Source organism: Limanda limanda, chromosome 12, assembly GCF_963576545.1.
Source record: "Limanda limanda chromosome 12, fLimLim1.1, whole genome shotgun sequence".
Lineage (NCBI taxonomy): Eukaryota > Metazoa > Chordata > Actinopteri > Pleuronectiformes > Pleuronectidae > Limanda > Limanda limanda.
In genome coordinates, this window is record NC_083647.1 from 7,876,505 (window position 1) to 7,894,938 (window position 18,434).

Consider the following 18,434-nt stretch of genomic DNA (forward strand, 5'->3'; position numbering starts at 1 on the left):
ATCAAATCATAGCATTAGGGAAATTAGTGTTGATAACTTGACTATAACACCTGTACTTGTTCAAATGACTTGGAGTGATGTACCAGCTTGGTGACATCCTCTGATGACAGTGTCCGTCAGTCAGTCAGTCCCAGGTGGAGCTGCTGCTCACATTCTCCCAGAGGGACTAACACAGGACAGTCATGAGGATGACCTGACGGTAAGAAGCTTTAATACCTTATTCATCTTCCATTTTTTAAACTTTTGTTTAACTGTGTGTTGCCATAACCAAAGAGAGACATTATTATGATAACAGGACATTCAATAATTCAATAATCTAGTGAAAAAAATGATAAAATATGAAATTTTACACTTATAAATATCTGTAAAATGTGTTGCATGTAATGTTAGCATGAGAGACTATGATTTTAATGTTATTGTGTGTTTGTTTTTTCTGGGTCACAGACTGTTTGTTGCCAAATCCTATTCACGTGGGGAGGACTAGACTGAGGGTCTCTATGTGAAACACCGCAGGAGTTATGACAGACTTGTGGTTGATTTCTGTCCCACTGGACAAGACTAGTTTAAACAGTGTAGAGCAACTCAAGCGCACCATTGCCAAAACCAGCCGGGCCTCCTGCTGCAAGTTCTCCATCCCAGATCTCAAGGTGAGGCTGTTTGTCGTCTGCCTGACGGAGTCAGATACATTATACAGAACACATAGACAGACATGAAAGTTGTAGGAATTAAAGAGAAGAATAATTGCAAATGTGTATTAGTTCTGTGTTTATTCAAGTACAGTAGTGCACTGCTGAGGAGGATGATGGTGTTTGGTGTCCTTCTCAGGTGATGGGATGAAGGCTCAGGTTGCTCTCTACAGTTTGAGGCAAAATTCCATCTGACCTATTTAACTGAGCGAGATCACTGTTCACCTCAGTTGACAGGGGTCACGTTTGAACTGCCGTTCAAACCCGTTCAAAAATATAGAACCCTTATAATCTGCTAAAGGAACATATTACTCTGATTTTAGCTTCATTTTATTGTCTTCAAGTAAAATTTAGATTTTGAGATTTTATTGCTGACTTCTAGGGCCCATTCTGGACTTGGACCTGATTATATTTAAGATCTTTTGACACCATATGTGTCCGGTCGCAACCTGAGGTTCTCTGTGAAGGCCTTGTTCGCCATTCCACAGTTCCATCTGAGGACCAGAGGTGACAGGGCCTTTTCTGTCAGGGCTCCCACTCTTTGAAACAATCTCCCTGAGGAGATCTGCGTTGCAAACTCTTAATCCTCTTTTAATTCTCTCTCAAAGACACATTTTTATAGGTGTGTTGTTTAGCAACTATTTTAATCATTTAATTTATTTAGTGTTACTCTTTTCTAATCTGTAACATTTTTAATTTCTGTTCTCTATTCCTGTGTGATCTTTAAATAGTTTTTTAACTGTTTCCTCGGGTTTAATTTTTAATATCACTAGTTAAAGGATCAGTGTGTAGAATTTAGTGATATCTAGTGGTGAAGTTGCATGTTGCAGCTGAATACCCCTCACCTCAACCTCCCCTTCCAAACATGAAAGAAAACCCGTGGTGGCCTTCAGTGGTCATGAAACCCAAAAGCCGTTTAGTTTGTCCATTTTGGGCGACTATAAAAAAACATGGCAGCGTCCGTATAGAGGATCCGCTCCCGCTGTAAATATGAAGTATTTAAATATAAAATGGCCCCATTCTAGGATAAAGAAAAAAACTATTCTTACAATTTAGATGAAACACACACATCACTAGGATTATTTTCTATTCTGCAAATAGATCCCTTTCACCTAAATTGTACACACTGATCGCTCGTGTTTAGTGATTTGAGCTCTAGACGATGTCGGGTGGATGAGGCCTCAGCCCGTGTAACACTTCCACCACTAACTGTCTATGCTGTGACTTCAGGTGGGAATACTGGACAGTCTGCTCACTATGTCAGATGATCTTTCCCAACTGGACATACTGACTGAGAGGTAAAAAACCTGTTAAAGCATCCTGGTGTTCCCCAGTCAGTGTTGGGGAGTAACGGAATACATGTAACGGCGTTACGTATTTAGAATACAAATTATGAGTAACTGTATTCCGTTACAGTTACAGATTAAATAGATGGTATTCAGAATACAGTTACATTGTTGAAATCAGTGGATTACATGACGGTACTTCTCGAGTTTATTCACTCTCTCGTAAATCCACCGGCGGCAAAGCCCCCAGGAAGCAGCTGGAGACCAGGGCTGCCGTAAGAGCGCCCGGGCCCCCGGCGGCGTGAAGGAGCCTCACCGCTACCCGCTCGGGACCGTTACAGGCCCGGGACCGAGGCTCTGAGAGAGTTCCGTCGCTACCAGAAATCTACGGAGCTGCTGATCCGCAAGCTGCCCTTCCAGCACCTGGTGAGAGAAGACCGACCTGCGCTTCCAGAGCTCCGCTGTCATGGCTCTGCAGGAGACCAGCGAGGCACGCCGGGTTCACACCGGACGCTGAAGCGCCGGGCAGCGCTAATAATATCACCCGTTGACCAAGTAGTATAAAAGCATTTAGTCACTTGTTGCTCCAACATTAACTGCAACCGCGTCCCAATTTAATTTCATCCATCTTCAAGAACTTCTCCGCTGTTCTCTCCGTTCAATGTCGGGTGTCGAGGGTAAATTACGTATTCTCCGCCCCCCCCTCTCTTTTTATCTTTATGACTGCTTGTGTGTCTGTAGTGGATGGGGAGAGGGGGGCATTTAATAATGTGATCGGTAAAATTGGTAAAATTAAAACTCCAGGACAACAGAAGGGGAATGCAAACTATGGGATGCATACTTTATCATTTATATCATATAAAATGTCATCAATATCGTTTAAAATCATTTTTCAGTGTGTTTCATGGAGCGATACGCTCGCGTCAAGCGCAAAAAAAAATAAACTCGACGCCGAAACGATCGTAGCACGGCGCGAGGCAGCCTTGGCGCAGGGGGGGGGGTCCTTCAGCCTCCGGTGGGGCCGGCACAGAGGTGGGAGTGGATGGGAGCCGGACATCCAGCTGGAGAGAGAGTTTAAACTGCTGCTTCTCCACTGACTATAACAACGCCGCAATCATACACTTAAAAAATGCAATACAAACCGGAAGTATTCCAAGTATTCAGAATACGTTACTCAGATTAGTTAATGTAATGGAATACGTTACAGATTACATTTTTGGGCATGTATTCTGTATTCTGTAACGGAATACGTTTTGAAAGTATCCTTCCCAACACTGTCCCCAGTGGTCACGTTTGCAGCTTAATGTGCAGCTTAATGTGTCCTTAATCAAGACCAGTAACTCTAAGCCTGTGTGCGGCCTGCCCCATGATTAATTGATGGTCAGGGGCAGCTGACGGTTAGTTTTCCCTTCTGATTTTAAATTCATTGTTGCTGAGCGGACGCAGTGTAAGTGGGGAGGCCTATTTACGACATCAAAATGTGGCCTAACGATATCAAACCAGACAGATTTATTTGTTAGTTTACTCGTAATACCTTTAAATAAGTTTGACTCATTGTTTTCTGTTTCTGTCGTCAGTTGTATGTCTTCACTAAAATAAAAGCCCAGTTCCACTTTTTTATTTCAAAAGGCATATTGGTCTGCTGACATTGCCAGATAGGGTGATTTGCCGACATTTCGAGACGAAATAATTAATGCTTCTTTGAATTCACAGATATCTGTGAGTGTTTATATTATATAATATAATATGATATATGACATTTTGTATATTCTTCCCCTTTGTCTGCTCAGTGTGATCAAAAAAACATGTCAGTGTATGAGGGAGGTGATGGAGCATTCTACTGACAAAGTGCTGGAAAACGCCTTAGCCAATGGAGGTGAGTCTCTCTCTCTCTCTCGCTCTCGCTCTCTCTCTCTCTCACACACACACACACACACACACACACACACACACACACACACACACACACACACACACACACACACACACACAACCATGAGGGTGTTGATTACATTGTTTACAAACTCATCAAGTAAGTGCATAGTAACCACAGGGTGCATGTATATTGCAATGAAACTAAGAGCTGCTTAAATCATGCTCCATATGCAAACCCACAGAAGCAGCAGGAAAACAAAAACCAGGCTAACCGCTGTCTCTGGTCCCGTTCCTCCCTCAGACCACGGCGTGCCTCAGAGATCCGTCCTGTCGCCCCTGAAAGCTTACCTCAAGTCTCTGAGGGGTATTTTATCTGCTCTTTGAGCTGCAGTGCAATGATGTGTGAGCCTTCTTGTGCAAAGTGTGTGCTCATGCCCTTTTGTTTCCTGAACGATAAATTTCCCTGTGTGGTGGTGTGATTTATTTTACAACTGTGCAAATGTTTGGTTTGGAGTCAGGTCACGACTTTTGACTGTGTGTGTGTGTGTTTCTCAGTGGACCTAATGAGCTATGTGACAAAGTTTCAGTGGGACAAAGCCAAGTATCCCACAGCACTGCCTCTCTCCAGCCTGGCAGATATCATCAACAAGGTACAGACTGCTGAAAATGAGGGTTTAATAAGTGTTGTATAAATATATTTATTACAGTCAGAACCAGCTGCAGGAGATCTCCAGCAATGAATAACTGCACTTCCACAAAGTAACAAGACCCCAAAAAAACATTGAAACATTGAACATTGAAACATTGAAATAGAAATCACATCGTCATTAACTTATATATAGTCTTCAAATGTGATTGGACCCCTCAGAAGTGGGCTGAGCTCCAGTGATAGAACCTTTCACTTGCACTCACAACTTCCTCACCTTATATCTGCATGTGTGCCAGGAAGTTTCTCAGGTGGAGACGGAATTGAAATGTCGAGCTTCGACGTACAACAGTGTGAAAACCAGCTTGCAGAGCCTTGAGCGCAAACTAGAGTGAGTAACATCCATTAAAGATGAAGTAACCCACATAATGATGTGTATAATCTACATTTTAAAGTGGCGTTCTTTCCAGGGGGAATTTGCAAACTCGCAGTCTGAATGACATTGTGAGGAGAGAAGACCTGCTGGTCTCAGAGTACCTCACCACTCTACTGGTAGTGGTGCCCAGGTCAGTGATAAAACAGGAGTGTTAGTGTATAACTGTATATTGTGATATTCCTGATGTGTTTGAATGTGTTTTGGTCCCAGAGGGAGCTACCTGCAGTGGGAGAGGACCTATGAGTCTTGGTCACAGTTTGTGGTTCCCCGGTCGAGCAGGTGAGTCGCCTGTAGTCGCCGTTGACCTTGAGAGGAAACCACACCACTTGATCTAGGCGCAGGTGCATTGGCTAAGCTCAACATCCACAGGGTCAGGCTCAGTAACCACTAGTGTTCTATTACCTGCAGAAAGGGAGAGTTCTGAGTAGCGAGTCTTATTACTTAAACCAGGGGCTTTTCCTAAAGCAAAGTGTGAAAGTGCCCTCAATAAAAACCACGTATTAGTAAATGACCAAAATCATGCAATACCACCATCATCGCTCATCTCCCCCTGATGAGAGGACAAACCAGGGCATTTAAATGTTAAGAGTGTATGATTAAATGACATCCAATGGTAAAGATGCACATTAGAAACAACTGAGCCAACAGAGCCTATATTGTTCATTAAAATGGAAGTAGACTGAAACCCATATTGTATCGAATGACCAACAGAAGGCGACTCCATTGGTTCCAATAATAAGTTAGTTTCTACAGATGTCCATAAGACAAAGACCCTAATTCTCACTTGAGTTATAACATCATGTTTCAAGTCTTCTTCAGTACAGCATTATGTCCATTTTGTAAATTTGTATCCCATTTAGAGTAGAACAAACAATATGATGATTTGCATTGGGGCATGAATACTATGTGATTGACAGATGATACTATCCAATGGGTGCAGGTGTAGGTGGGCGTGCAGTTTCCTTGAACTCCGACCGAAATGCCAAACCTGAGGCTTCAAAGCAGCAGCTCACAAATCAATTGTTAACACAAATCAATTGTTTACGTCACGGTTGGTTTCTGCTTGGGAAGGGAACAAGTCAATAACATGTTAGAGTATTACTGCAGAGTGGTTCCCATCACAACAACAAACAAAAAAAAAAAATATTAAATTACCTACTTTTTTACATTGTATATATGTATGCAGTCCTCTTCCAGGGTGCACCCAGCTCTCTTCCAATGTCTGATTGGATTGGCTTCAGCCCCCCAACAACCCTCAAAGGATAAACACTACAGCTGATGGATAAATTAATTGATGAATGAATGGATGAGTGAAATACAAGAAAATAAATGTATTTATTGTCAGTGTTGCCCAGCAGAGGGCAGTCTAGTCCACAGGAAACTGTAACGTGAGAAGCGATCATTATGCCCCAGACAAGTTGTGATATACAGTTGATTGTTTTTCAGTCTGTCTCCATCTCATTAAAAGAAAAAAAAAGATGCATCACACCTACTCATGAAAACTAAAGAAACACTGTCATGGATTTAATGTTGGTAGGTCTTTGCTGCCCTCTGCTGAGCCAACTGGGAAAACCAAGAAACATATCCTCACTGAGTTTAATGTGGCATGAAAAACTAATTTCACCATGAAAAACAATAGATTTTTGAATCATAAAGAAATAAAAAGGTTGTTCATTTTTCAGTATCGTAAAAATTGATTTTTATTAGTGTGTCATGCACTTTATGAGCCCAGCCTAAAACAAGCTAACAAGACTCTCCACTGTTAAGAAAAAGAAAAAGGACAAAAAAGGAAAGGAAAAAAGCAAAGTTGCAGCACCTGTCATCATCTGCACACACATTTCAGGATTTTGAACATGACATTTCATGTAATATAGATTATTCTTAACTCTTCTTAGTAAGGGCAATACACTAGAACATGTGATTCATCCTCAACCTCTCACGCAACCTATTGTCCAGAAGAATGTTTTTAAATCAACAAACTTGGGCCAGAGGAAGGATTTCCAAATTACCAGATCACCAAAATGTTACAAAGTCATCCAGAGGGGAACAACAGTAAATACCAATTAGCTGGTATATAGCTAGAAAACATGCATCAACAATACCAAAATGATGGTTATTCCCCTTATCATACATAGAATAAAACAATATAACTTTCACAATGCTTGATATAAAGTATAGTTATTACATTACATTACATCAGTATCAACCGGCTTTGATTTTTCATTCCATTTCTCTATTATGGTTTTGTGTGACCATCAGGAAGCTGCATGAAGACAGAGAGGGGGGAGTTTTCTCAGTCACACTTTTCAAAAGGGCCGTGAGTGAATTTAAAGCCAGAGCCCAGGAGAGCAGGTAAGCAGGAGGGATTTCCAAAAAACAATCCGTCATCAGGTCAAAGACGTGTTGTCTGTGTCAGTTACCACAGCGTAGCCTCTGATCCACAGGTTCACTGTGCGTGAGTACCGCTTTGATCAGGAGGAGGAGAAACAGCAGGAGAGGAAGCAGCTGAGCGTTCACAAGAAGGAACAATGCGTGAGTCAAACATCATGTAGTCTCTCTGTAGAGTTGAATTCTGGTGTGTGTGTGTGTGTTGTGTAGATATTTGTGCTCTGCTCCTCCACAGGGAATCTTTGTGCGCTGGCTGAAGGTTAATTTCAGAGAGTTATTTACAGCCTGGATCCACTTGAAAGCGTTGAGGGTGTTTGTGGAATCAGTCCTCAGGTCAGTGGTGATATCATGTACTCTCAACTTTAGTAAACCATTGGCATGTAGAGCATGTGCGAGTAGACTCATGATGATATCTCACTCCCAGGTATGGACTACCTGTAAACTATCAGGCTCTTCTGCTGCTCACCGATAGCAAGCGCTCGAAGAAATTCAGAGGAGAACTGGCTTCGCTCTTCATGCACCTGGATCCCACAGCCACTTCAAGCAAAACAGACGTAAGAGGTCACATTAAACTTCACCTATTCTAATGCTGCTTGTAACGACAACACTGTTACGTTCATATTTTTTCCAAAGCCACATCGAGTCAAGCTTCATGAAACATGGTAGCAAACCTCCCCTTCTCCTGCTACATTGTGTTAGATAACAGACAGAAAACTGTTTTTGCAGAACACCATGACGTCACTGTGAAGTTGACCTTTGACCCTTTGGATATAAAGTGTCAGCACTACTACATCATTTTATCCTTTCAGACATGTGCATCCAATTTTTTTCATATTGTGTTATTGTGAAGTGGCAGAGTTCACAACATTATACATTTACTTGCATAATATTAATTATACATAAAGCAGTCTTACAATATTTATGTATTTTTGGTGAAGGAAAAAAAGGAATCGTCCAAAAAAAATATGAAAAAATAAAAGTAAGAAAGGAATGGAAGATAGAATAAAAACAGTTTACAGTGTACAGCATGCAGTACATATCAGACCTACTTCGACCCTACACCCCTTACAGGAATCTGCAAACCTTCAACTTCTCACCATCAACACCCGATTGGTGACTTTTGGGTACAGAGCTTTCAGCGTGGCGGCCCCCATCCTCTGGACTGCTCTGCCAACGGAGATTCACAATGCCACATCCCTCTGGACATTCAAAACTCATATTTATCTATCTGCATATGATCTGACTTAATGCAATCTGTCCAAAATGATATAATATATTATAATATAATATAATCCCAAAAATTATATATCACTCCCTCTTCTGTGCACCATCTTGTCTTTGTCACCTTAAATATGCCCTTTTCCCCTACATATGTAAAGCATCCATGGGCACCTTTTAAAGGCGACACAAAAATATCATATTATTAAGATCATTGTATATTTACACACCCACAACCCAGGGGCCGCAACCAATAAGAGTAACATTTGAACAAAGAGTAGTTTCATTAACAGAAAAAAAAGCCATTTAATTAAACTATGGGAGTTCGGAGGCCTGGCCAAAAAGAACAAAAAGATGGAGCAGATGTGAACCAACCACGAAGTTTACCCAGTTCAAACCCAAAAACTCTTAAATCCATGACTAACAAAAATCTCTAAAAGTGTTCATACCCTTAATTCAGAAGTTTTGGGGCTTTGTCAGCAGCTACAGCTCTAAGTCTTTATCACTTTATTCAGGTGGATTCTGGCAGTTTATCTCAGTCTTCCTGGAAGACCCTCTCAAACTCTGGGGCTTTGGCTAAGCCACTTATTGACAGTCAGAGACTTGTCTCTGAGCCAGTCCAGTGCTGTCTGTCACTGTGACAGTGAAAAGTGACCCTGTCACCCCAACTCAGGTCTCATGCTCTCTAGAGTGCATAGTTTTTTTCTGTCAGCTCCACAGATCATATTTTTCTGTTTGTGTCAGTTGACAATTGTTTCTGTTTCCTCCAAAACGTGAAAATCCTCTGACATCTGTCCGATTCTAGTGAACATAATATCTCAAGAACACTTGAGAATTTCTTCATATTTGGTAAAAATGTTCACTTGGACTTGAAATATAACTCATTCGATTTCTATGGTCAAATGTCAAAGGTTAAGAGCACAGTGGACTCCAAACTATTTGGCCTCATATACATGATATCTCAAATCTGCCTTTACGAAGTATTTTAAGATTTTGACCAGTGGTCGCATGGACTCAAAGATTACCTGATACGATTTCAGTGGTCAAGGAATACAACGGCAGTGCTGCATTTCTAGTTGCATTTTTCTAGTTGTTACTTGTACTTAAATGTGCATTAAATTACCATTTAGACTATTTGCTATTAAGGTAGATTCTCAGGCAAAAAACAACTGAAATCGATTTTATTCAGAAACTGCTTGTTGTGAATAATTAAGCTGGAACTTGACAATGTTTTTCCATTGTCATAAAAGCACTGAGAGTCCGGGAAGTTGAGTGTTCATCCCAATTTCATGATAATGTCAGAATGGAGAGGAGCACTGTCAGCCATCTGCTGTCCGGCCTACACAAAATGACATCTGTCTCATGCAAATGTACCCATGGCCTTGCCAGACTGCAGGGAGGAGAGTGAATGTGTGTGGGCTGCTGCACTACACACACATTCACTGCAGGCAAATAAGGACAGTGGAACTATGGTGCACAACATACAAGACAGAACAATCTGTGAAATGAACATCATTTGCATGGTGAACAGACGCTCCAGTACAGGAGAATAAAGGAGGTTTGATTGGTACTAGATAAGTGTAACGCTCAAGGGTTTTCTTTGTCTAACTCCTGCCAAACAGGTGAACTGTGACATCCCAGGACTCTGCCAGCAGGAGTACTTCTCCTACATCTGTTTCGACATCAACACCAGCATGCTGGAGATCAGCTAGCAGTTGGCAAAGAGGGGACCCACACAGTGACCAAGCAGTGACGGGCCCTGTCGCCCGTGGAGGGAGGGGCCCCGAGCGCGACATCAACACGGACAGCAAAGAGAGGACCCATGATGAGTAATGAGAGACCCTGTGGCTCATGCACTTGTTCCAGACCAGTCCCTCACACTCAGAGCCAGGAGTGTGAAAGCCCTCAACACTAAAAGAAAACGAATCTGGTAAAGAGTGTATCCAAGAATGTCTTTTCAATATTTCTCCTGAGGCAGAAGGAAGTGGCTGCTTCAGACAGAGATGTCAATAATCCAGTCAGGTTAACCGTGGATGGATTTGGCTTCTCTTCACTACAGTGTCGTCTACACACAGAGGAAACCGTGTGATGTGCTGCTCATGGAATTATAGAACGATTTAAAAATGTTGGTCAGTGTTTTCCTTTGACAAACATGTACTGTAAGCGCACAAGAACTTTTTGAACCATCACAGTAATAAAGTGGATTTCTGCATGCACTGTTGTACATCACTCAAAAAGATGAGATGGTATCAATAGAGACATAGGAAACCCCAGATACATCCATCCATCTGTATCAATATCGTTTATCCTTTTGAGAGTCACCGGGGAGCCAATCATTCATTTGATCATTTACGCATGCTTTTCCTACCGTGACATGTCCAAATAGCTGAAAACGCCTCGTAAAACTCCAACTGAAGTGTGGGCAGTGGCGTTGCACTGTGGGAAATATGCTCCAGCCAGGTTCGAAGAAGAAGCCTATATTTCTGGTTTTGCTGCATGAACATTAAATCTGTTTATTCTCATTACAACAATGATAAAAACCAGTTGAACACACTTTTAACTAAAGTTTTGCTAAGTCCAGTGGGTTCTTACCTTGTTTTTTTCTTTTTAAGGACTCTTGGACATTTGAAACATGACAAGGGCCCCAAGAACACAACGTTTTTAATAAGGGTCAAGAGTATGTGGGTGTAGAATCATACTCTGAAAACTAAGCACTAACTTAATTGTCAGAAAAATGTAGTGGAGTATAAGTAAATTGCACTTGGGTAAAGTCTTGATCTTCATGTGATTGTGCGTTACATGATCACCAGATAGTGCACTGTCTCTGTTCTGTGGGACAACTAGCATCACAACATGTGTCACTGCTGTTAGAAATGTTTAGTTTTTTTTTTTTTGGAAGGTTTCCTTTAGATATTAGCAGCTCAGAAAGAGAGAGAGAGGGAGGGAAGAGAGAGAGAGGGAGGGGAGAGAGAGAGAGAGAGAGAGAGAGAGAGAGAGAGAGAGAGAGAGAGAGAGAGAGAGAGAGAGAGAGAGAGAGAGAGAGAGAGAGAGAGAGAGAGAGAAAGGTGGGAAGTGTTAAGAAAAGCTGGCCGATCAAACTGTGGCATTCAGCGCATGGCACAATCTGAGGAGGAAACATTTTACGCACGGAAATAATGGTCATTCATTCTTGTTAAACACAAACGGTTTTTTAAATTTATTTTGTATTAAATGACAATTATTAACTACAATGTGGACAACCCCGAAGCCCAACTACAGGAGGGGTTTCTGCGCAGAGGGGGAGGTTGCTGTGAACATCGGCGGAGTCCGGGTGGTGCTGTTCGGGGACGTGTTGAACCGCTACCCGGAGAGCAGACTGGCGGAGTTAGTGAAATGTCCAATTCAAAATCACGAAGTCATCTCCTCGCTGTGTGATGACTTCGATCCGAGTAGGAAGGAGTTCTACTTTGACCGAGACCCCGATGCCTTCAAGTGCATCATCAACGTTTACTACTTCGATGAAATCCACATCAAAAACGGCATCTGCCCCATCTGCTTCATCAAGGAGATGGAGTTCTGGAAGATAGACAAAAGCGTTTTAGATGAGTGTTGTAAAAGTTACCTGAGTGAGAAGGAGGAGGAGCTGACGGAGATCTCAAACAAGGTGAAGGTAATATTGGAGGACATGGAGGTGGACCAGTGCTTTACGCGCGCCCAGCGGTGCCAGAGGTTCCTGTGGCGGCTGATGGAGAAGCCGGGTTCCTCCCTGGCGGCGCGCGTCATCGCCATCGCATCCTTCCTCTCCATCCTGGTGTCGGCGGTGGTGATGTGCGTGGGAACCATCCCGGAGCTGCAGGTGTCGGACTCCGAGGGGAAGCTCGTAGAACACCCTGTATTGGAGGGGATCGAGACCGTGTGCATGCTGTGGTTCACGGCGGAGTACCTGCTGCGTCTCGCCTCCTCTCCGAACAAGCTGAACTTCGCGTTCTCCTTCATGAACGTCATCGACTTCATGGCCATTATACCCTTCTACGTGGTGCTGTCCCTCACCCACCTCGGCACCTCGTCCATGATGGAGCTTGGGAACGTGCAGCAGGCTGTGCAGGCGCTCCGCATCATGCGTATCGCGCGTATCTTCAAGCTGGCGCGCCACTCCTCCGGACTGCAGACTCTGACCCAAGCGCTGAAGCAGAGCCTCAAAGAGCTGGGGCTGCTCCTCATGTACATGAGCGTGGGGATCTTCGTGTTCTCTGCGCTGGCCTACACCATGGAGCAGAGCCACCCGGAGACTCTTTTCAAGAGCATCCCTCAGTCTTTCTGGTGGGCCATCATCACCATGACCACCGTGGGCTATGGAGACATCTACCCCAAGACCACGCTCGGCAAGTGCAACGCAGCCGTGAGCTTTCTGTGCGGGGTGATAGCCATCGCTCTGCCCATCCACCCCATCATTAACAACTTTGTGGTTTTCTATAATAAGCAGAAAGTGCTGGAGACCGCAGCAAAACATGAGGTGGAGCTGATGGAGCTGAAGTCTGGCAGGGAGGCGCGCAGGGAAAGTAGGGATTAACAGTTTGAACAAGCTGAGACTCTCTGTAACTTTTTATTGTATTGCAGAAAATCACTGTCAATCATCAAATCCACCAAATTTGAAACATGTAAAGATAACGTTTACGTGTACAAATTGAAAAGAAGCCTTTGGGACCTGCGAGCACAGAGACATCTGTACAAAGAGCCATGGTGAAAATGTTGTATTTACTCTGCTGTTGCTTTCATTTGGAAATATGTGATGTTCTGCTTCTGCCTCTGTTCCAGTTATCTCTAGCTCTTGTCATTGTGAAGACTGTTGTTATTATGAGAGTAAAACGTGTGCATGAAAAAAGAAGATTAAGATACATTTATTTGTCCCAAACACATGCACAGACATGCACAAGCACACTGATGCAATTGTAGGGAAATTTAACCTCTGCTTTTAACCCATCTGGTGCAGGACACACAGAGCAGTGAGCAGCCATGTACTGCGCCCGGGGAGCAAGGTGCCTTGCTCAGGGGCACTAGACAGGGTAGGGAGAATCCTCTTGGATTTTTGGACAGATCAATCCAGGTTCGTCTTTTTGTCGTGGAGTCGAACCAGACACGACTGCCCGTAGTTTCTGCCACTAGTCCACCGCCTCTCCAAAAGTTGTTTTCTCCCCGTCGGGGAATTGAACCCCGGTCTCCCGCGTGACAGGCGGGGATACTATCCACTATACTAACGAGGAGGTATATGAACCCGCAATCTTCGTAGTCAAGAACGGCCGAGTAAAATGTTCTCTCTGTGTTCCCAGACATGTTTTCTTGTTGAACTTAAAATAGAGGGACAGGAGTAAAGAGAAACAGAATTTCTGACTCAGATCAAAAAGGACTCATATTAGCCCAAAACTCTGGATTTTGTCCCTCATCACTTAAATTAGGGAGATGTTGGAAAAAGGGTTATTTCAGCAAACAAAACCTATTTCAGTGTTTATATTGTCACATGCCACAAATTGGGGTATTTAAAAAAATCTAAAACTGAGCCTTACAATGCAACCCCCAGAAAAAAGCTATGTAAATAAAAGAGATTCATTTCTTCAGATCAGATTACTCCAGAATTGTTTGTAGGGGAAAGTAACACTTATCCGAATGGTGAGTCGTATGGAGCAGATAGTGAAAGATAGTGTGTGACAGAACAAAAAATAATCAAGCTAAATAAACCAAGACCATGACAGTACATGTGCTTTCATTATACTTTCTAAACTTGATTAAAAAGGGGAAGCTATTCTAATTTATATTGGCCCTGGAGACATCTAACCCAGCCAGACCATCACCACAGGTGGCTGAAGACTTCCATCCACTCCTCTAGTGATGTGAATAGGATGTCAAAATATATATATATTTTTTTTAGGCGTCTGTGCAAGTTGTGTTTGACTCAGAACCGTGTGTTTGTGTGTGTGTGTGTGTATTTTGTACTTCTGGACGAGCTTGACTTACAGACCTTGGGGAGAGAGGATATTTACCTCACTTTTTGTGAAACAGCTTCACCTGGCTTTTTGTTCGTTAAAACTTGGTTTGAAACTTCAGGATAAATTAGGTTTAATTATGAGTTAGAGCTGAGGTTGAGTTTAAATTTATTTGTGAAAGTCAGGGGCTAGAGACTGCATAATGTCAATATGTGTCCTCCAAAAACAGGAGCAACAGTTGGTGTGTATGTGCGTGTATGTAATGTTGGATCCTTTTCAACGGTCAAAATGTACTATACATTGTTGAATTAAATAGTCACTTTGTGTGCTTTTCCTTATTTTTACCTTTGAATTTGATTATAAACTGATGACATTTTTCAGAAGTCTGTCAGAAAACCGTGCATTACCTTTGTTTTTGGGTCTCAGAGCCTACATTTTAGAACATAGGACAAGATAGAGAATTCCCCTTGTATGCTTTGCCTCTTGTCCTATGTTCTAGGACAAGTCCTTGTCTGTGCATGTCCGTGACAAACTATTTGTTTATTTGTTTAATAGCTATTCTCATTTCCATATTTGTTCACCTCAATCAAATGTCCATGAAACTGCACAGTTCAGTGGTTACAAGAAAATGGAAATTTATATTCAAAGATTTTAAAAAATGGTTTTGTATTTACCATTTCTATAGGATTCAATACAGTTCTGTCTTTTTGTATTAACATTTGACCACTAAAGGTCTGGGATCCGTTTAACCTTGAGACTCAAGAGGCGGTGTGCCTTTTGTTGATACACCATTGATTTGTGTACCACAACTGTGTTTGAAAAAAAGTAGTTTAATGCGTTAATTTTTCAGCCATTTTATAGAAATGATACAAGGTTAGGTTTAGTTTTAGGTTCAGGTTAGGGTTAGGTGTGTTTGTGTGTGTGTTTGTGTTGTCCAGGTATAATGTTATGGTGATCTAACTCTGTTTACACAGTCACGTACTGTTCAAGTTTACACAGGGGACTTGTCTTCTTTGTGGGAACAAAAAGTCCACACAATGTAAATAATTAAATCATGACACTTTAAGGTGAAGATGTTTTTTAAGGTTAGGGTTAAGGTAAGGCACATAGTAACTATGGTCAGGTTAATGTAAGGTTAATGTTTGGGTTAGAGTTAGGGTAAGGGTTAGGGTTAGGGGTTAGGGTTAGGGTTAGGGTAAGAGTTAGGGTTAGGGTTAGGGTTAGGGTTAGGATTAGGGTTAGGGTTAGGGTTTAGGGTTAGGGTTAGGGTTAGGGTTTAGGAAATCAATGTAAAACAATCTATGATGCCGACAGAACTGTGTGCGTGTGTGTGTGTAACCATATTTGTGTATATACCTTCATCTGCATGTTGCCGTATGAGTTTCTCTTTTCTCCAGCCTGTGAATCATGTGTGTGACATGATCCGTGTTGGTGGTCTGTGAGAAGTGGAGCTGTCCCCCTTCGGGAAAACACTTCAAAGTGAGGCTATGTACACACCCACACACGCTGAACACTCAGAAAAACCCTGGCTCCCTCAACTCCATCTCTCTCCCACCACCACCACCCCACCCGCTGTTTCTCTCCATGTCTGAATTCTCACTCCCTCGTCTCTCCCCCTCCTCGCCCCCCTCCCAGCCTCGGATGATTATCTGTCAGCTTCACCGGCTGAGAGAGCAGCAATCAGATGCAGCGACATGTAAAGCGCTGGTGCTGTCATGTTTTTTTCAAGGGGTGGGTCGTGATGCAAACCATATAAATATTCAAATGTAAAAACTGTGTTTGCACCCTGAACGTTGAGAAAAATGAAAGAGAGGGGGATCTGTGTGAGGATGAGGAGGGATTTGAGAGACATTATCTGACATTGACTTCAACTAAATATAGCACTTCATATGTTACAGATGACTCAATCTCACTCCCGTGGCAAACACACAGGTTGAAATAACATGTTGCTGCACTGTACTGACCTTTAAAAGCCAAACAGACCCACTGACCTCGGCTCAGAATGGGCGGCTAATGTATGAACAGGTCAACGCTCGAAAGTACAATTCACTTCTCTCTGTGGCTCTCCTGCTAATGTTTGATCAATGACAACCTGTAAACCGATGCATCAAAGACGTTAAGAGGCTCTTTGTCAATACCTGGCTTCCACACGTGTGCTTTGATGCTTCACACGAGACGTCTCCCACAATCCTTTTAGTCCCAGAGTGCACATCAGCATCCGGAAGAGGATTTGACAGTAAATAGCTTTTGATTGAAGGAAGACTTAAAACGAATGATTAGTCATTTTTAATTAGTTCCCACAGGTAATAGTGACATTGTAGCGTGGGCGTGTGAATAGGTTGCTTTGGGTTCAGGTACGAAAAGTTTCACACACAGACACGCACACACATTCAGCCTGTTTTTCTTTAGTTTTTTCAGGTCTTTTGGGATGTATAGTTAGTACTGATGCAGCCGCTCTGCAGCAAACACACAGTGACATTTCTAAAATGGCAAATGCTGTTCATAACCACCACTCTGTTTGTTTTTTAATCTAAGTCTGACAGTTGGGTTTGTAGAAATCTGAAGACACCAGATTATGGACCGCAAGTCAATGCATTTTTTCATAAACCTAAAAATCTATTGAACAGACTCAAACCAAAAGGTATTAAATTCACTATTGTGTTAAGACAATTTAACGCATTACATTTTCACATCTGAGAAGCTGAATCCATCAAATATGTAGCGTATTTGTTTAAAACATCACACAAACGCTGTAATGGAGAATCAGAGTGACTCATTGATTAAGTGAATGATCTCTGTACTCTTGGTTGATGAGGTATTCATTTGTGTAATGGCTTATTGTAGATGGATTATAATAGTAATTATTGCAGCAAACACACCACAGAACAAATTATGAAAAATTATATAAAGAAAAAAAAGAAATCTTTGCTGAGATCAAACATAACCTGATTTTATTACAAAAAAATAGACAGAGAAATATCACAAAGAAGCAAAGAAACATATACATTCAAAGTGTAAAGTGATGAAGCTAAAACAACAACAATGATAAAAAAAAGACAGTGACTGTACATATGACAAAAAGCCCAGAGTGAATGAAAATTACATCTGGAATCACATTGTTCATGTGAACAAAGATCAGTCACTCACATGGAATTACATTCTTTCACCTATGCTATGAGTGAGTAGTACAGAAAACTAAAAAGGACAACAATCAGGATGGCCAGACAATATACAAGAACAGTCAAAATGATCCATAACAAGCAGTGCAATGTGATAATGAGACAGTTTTGTGTTGTTGCCATCAAGAAGCTGCTTACAACCTGGTCCCATAGCAACTTCTATGGGCCCCATAGACATTTATATCAGCCATGACTCATTTGAATTTGCAAGGTTAGCCTGTTAACTGGACAGAGTACTTATTTAGCTTGTAGCCACATAACCTTGATGTTCCTGTATCAGTAACAAAGAAGAGCCTTTACACTAATGCCACTCTACTTGTGCAGGCTCTTCTTTGTTTTCGTTGAATTGGTTCCGACCACCTGGTAGCTTGTGATGTGCGTTTAGTTTTTGTCTTTCCCTCTGTCATTATCACACATTTTCAATTAGCCGGAGAAACCATCACAACTAATGTTGGTGAGAATGAAAACATTGAAGGTGACATATTATGCTCATATTTGGGTTCCTACTTTTAATTTGTGTTATGACTTGAAAATGTTTTACATGCACTAATATTCAGAAAATCACTTTCCTCGAACTGTCCAATGCTGCAGCTCCTCCTTTCAGCCTCTGTCAGAAGAACTTGTTTCTTGCTGCTGTCTCTTTAAGGCCCCCCTCCAGATAAAAGACTCTCTGGTAATAGACAATGGTGACAGTCTGGTGTTCGCAGCAATTAGCAGGGCAGGCAGCCAATTCTTCAGATTCGAACATTAGTAAGTCAAAGTC

General features: G+C 42.1%; 2 protein-coding genes across 2 annotated transcripts; both read left to right on the forward strand.

The window, feature by feature from the left end:
• Window positions 1-518: 518 nt before the first annotated feature.
• Window positions 519-10,247, forward strand: atp6v1c2 (ATPase H+ transporting V1 subunit C2). The gene is given in 12 exon segments (XM_061083066.1): window positions 519-647; window positions 3,763-3,848; window positions 4,149-4,211; window positions 4,403-4,497; window positions 4,719-4,884; window positions 4,964-5,059; window positions 5,140-5,208; window positions 7,189-7,281; window positions 7,374-7,461; window positions 7,553-7,650; window positions 7,742-7,871; window positions 10,158-10,247. Coding segments are annotated over 12 exon segments (1,203 nt in total).
• A 1,517-nt stretch (window positions 10,248-11,764) lies between these two features.
• On the forward strand, window positions 11,765-13,084 carry kcnf1b (potassium voltage-gated channel, subfamily F, member 1b). The gene has a single exon (XM_061083387.1). It carries the CDS (start codon window positions 11,765-11,767, stop codon window positions 13,082-13,084), a length of 1,320 nt encoding a protein of 439 aa, XP_060939370.1.
• The last annotated feature ends 5,350 nt before the right edge of the window (window positions 13,085-18,434 follow it).

Bases quoted from the DNA above. Each gene is read 5' to 3' on its own strand.
- kcnf1b (XM_061083387.1), top strand. From the start codon at position 11,765: ATGTGGACAACCCCGAAGCCCAACTACAGGAGGGGTTTCTGCGCAGAG.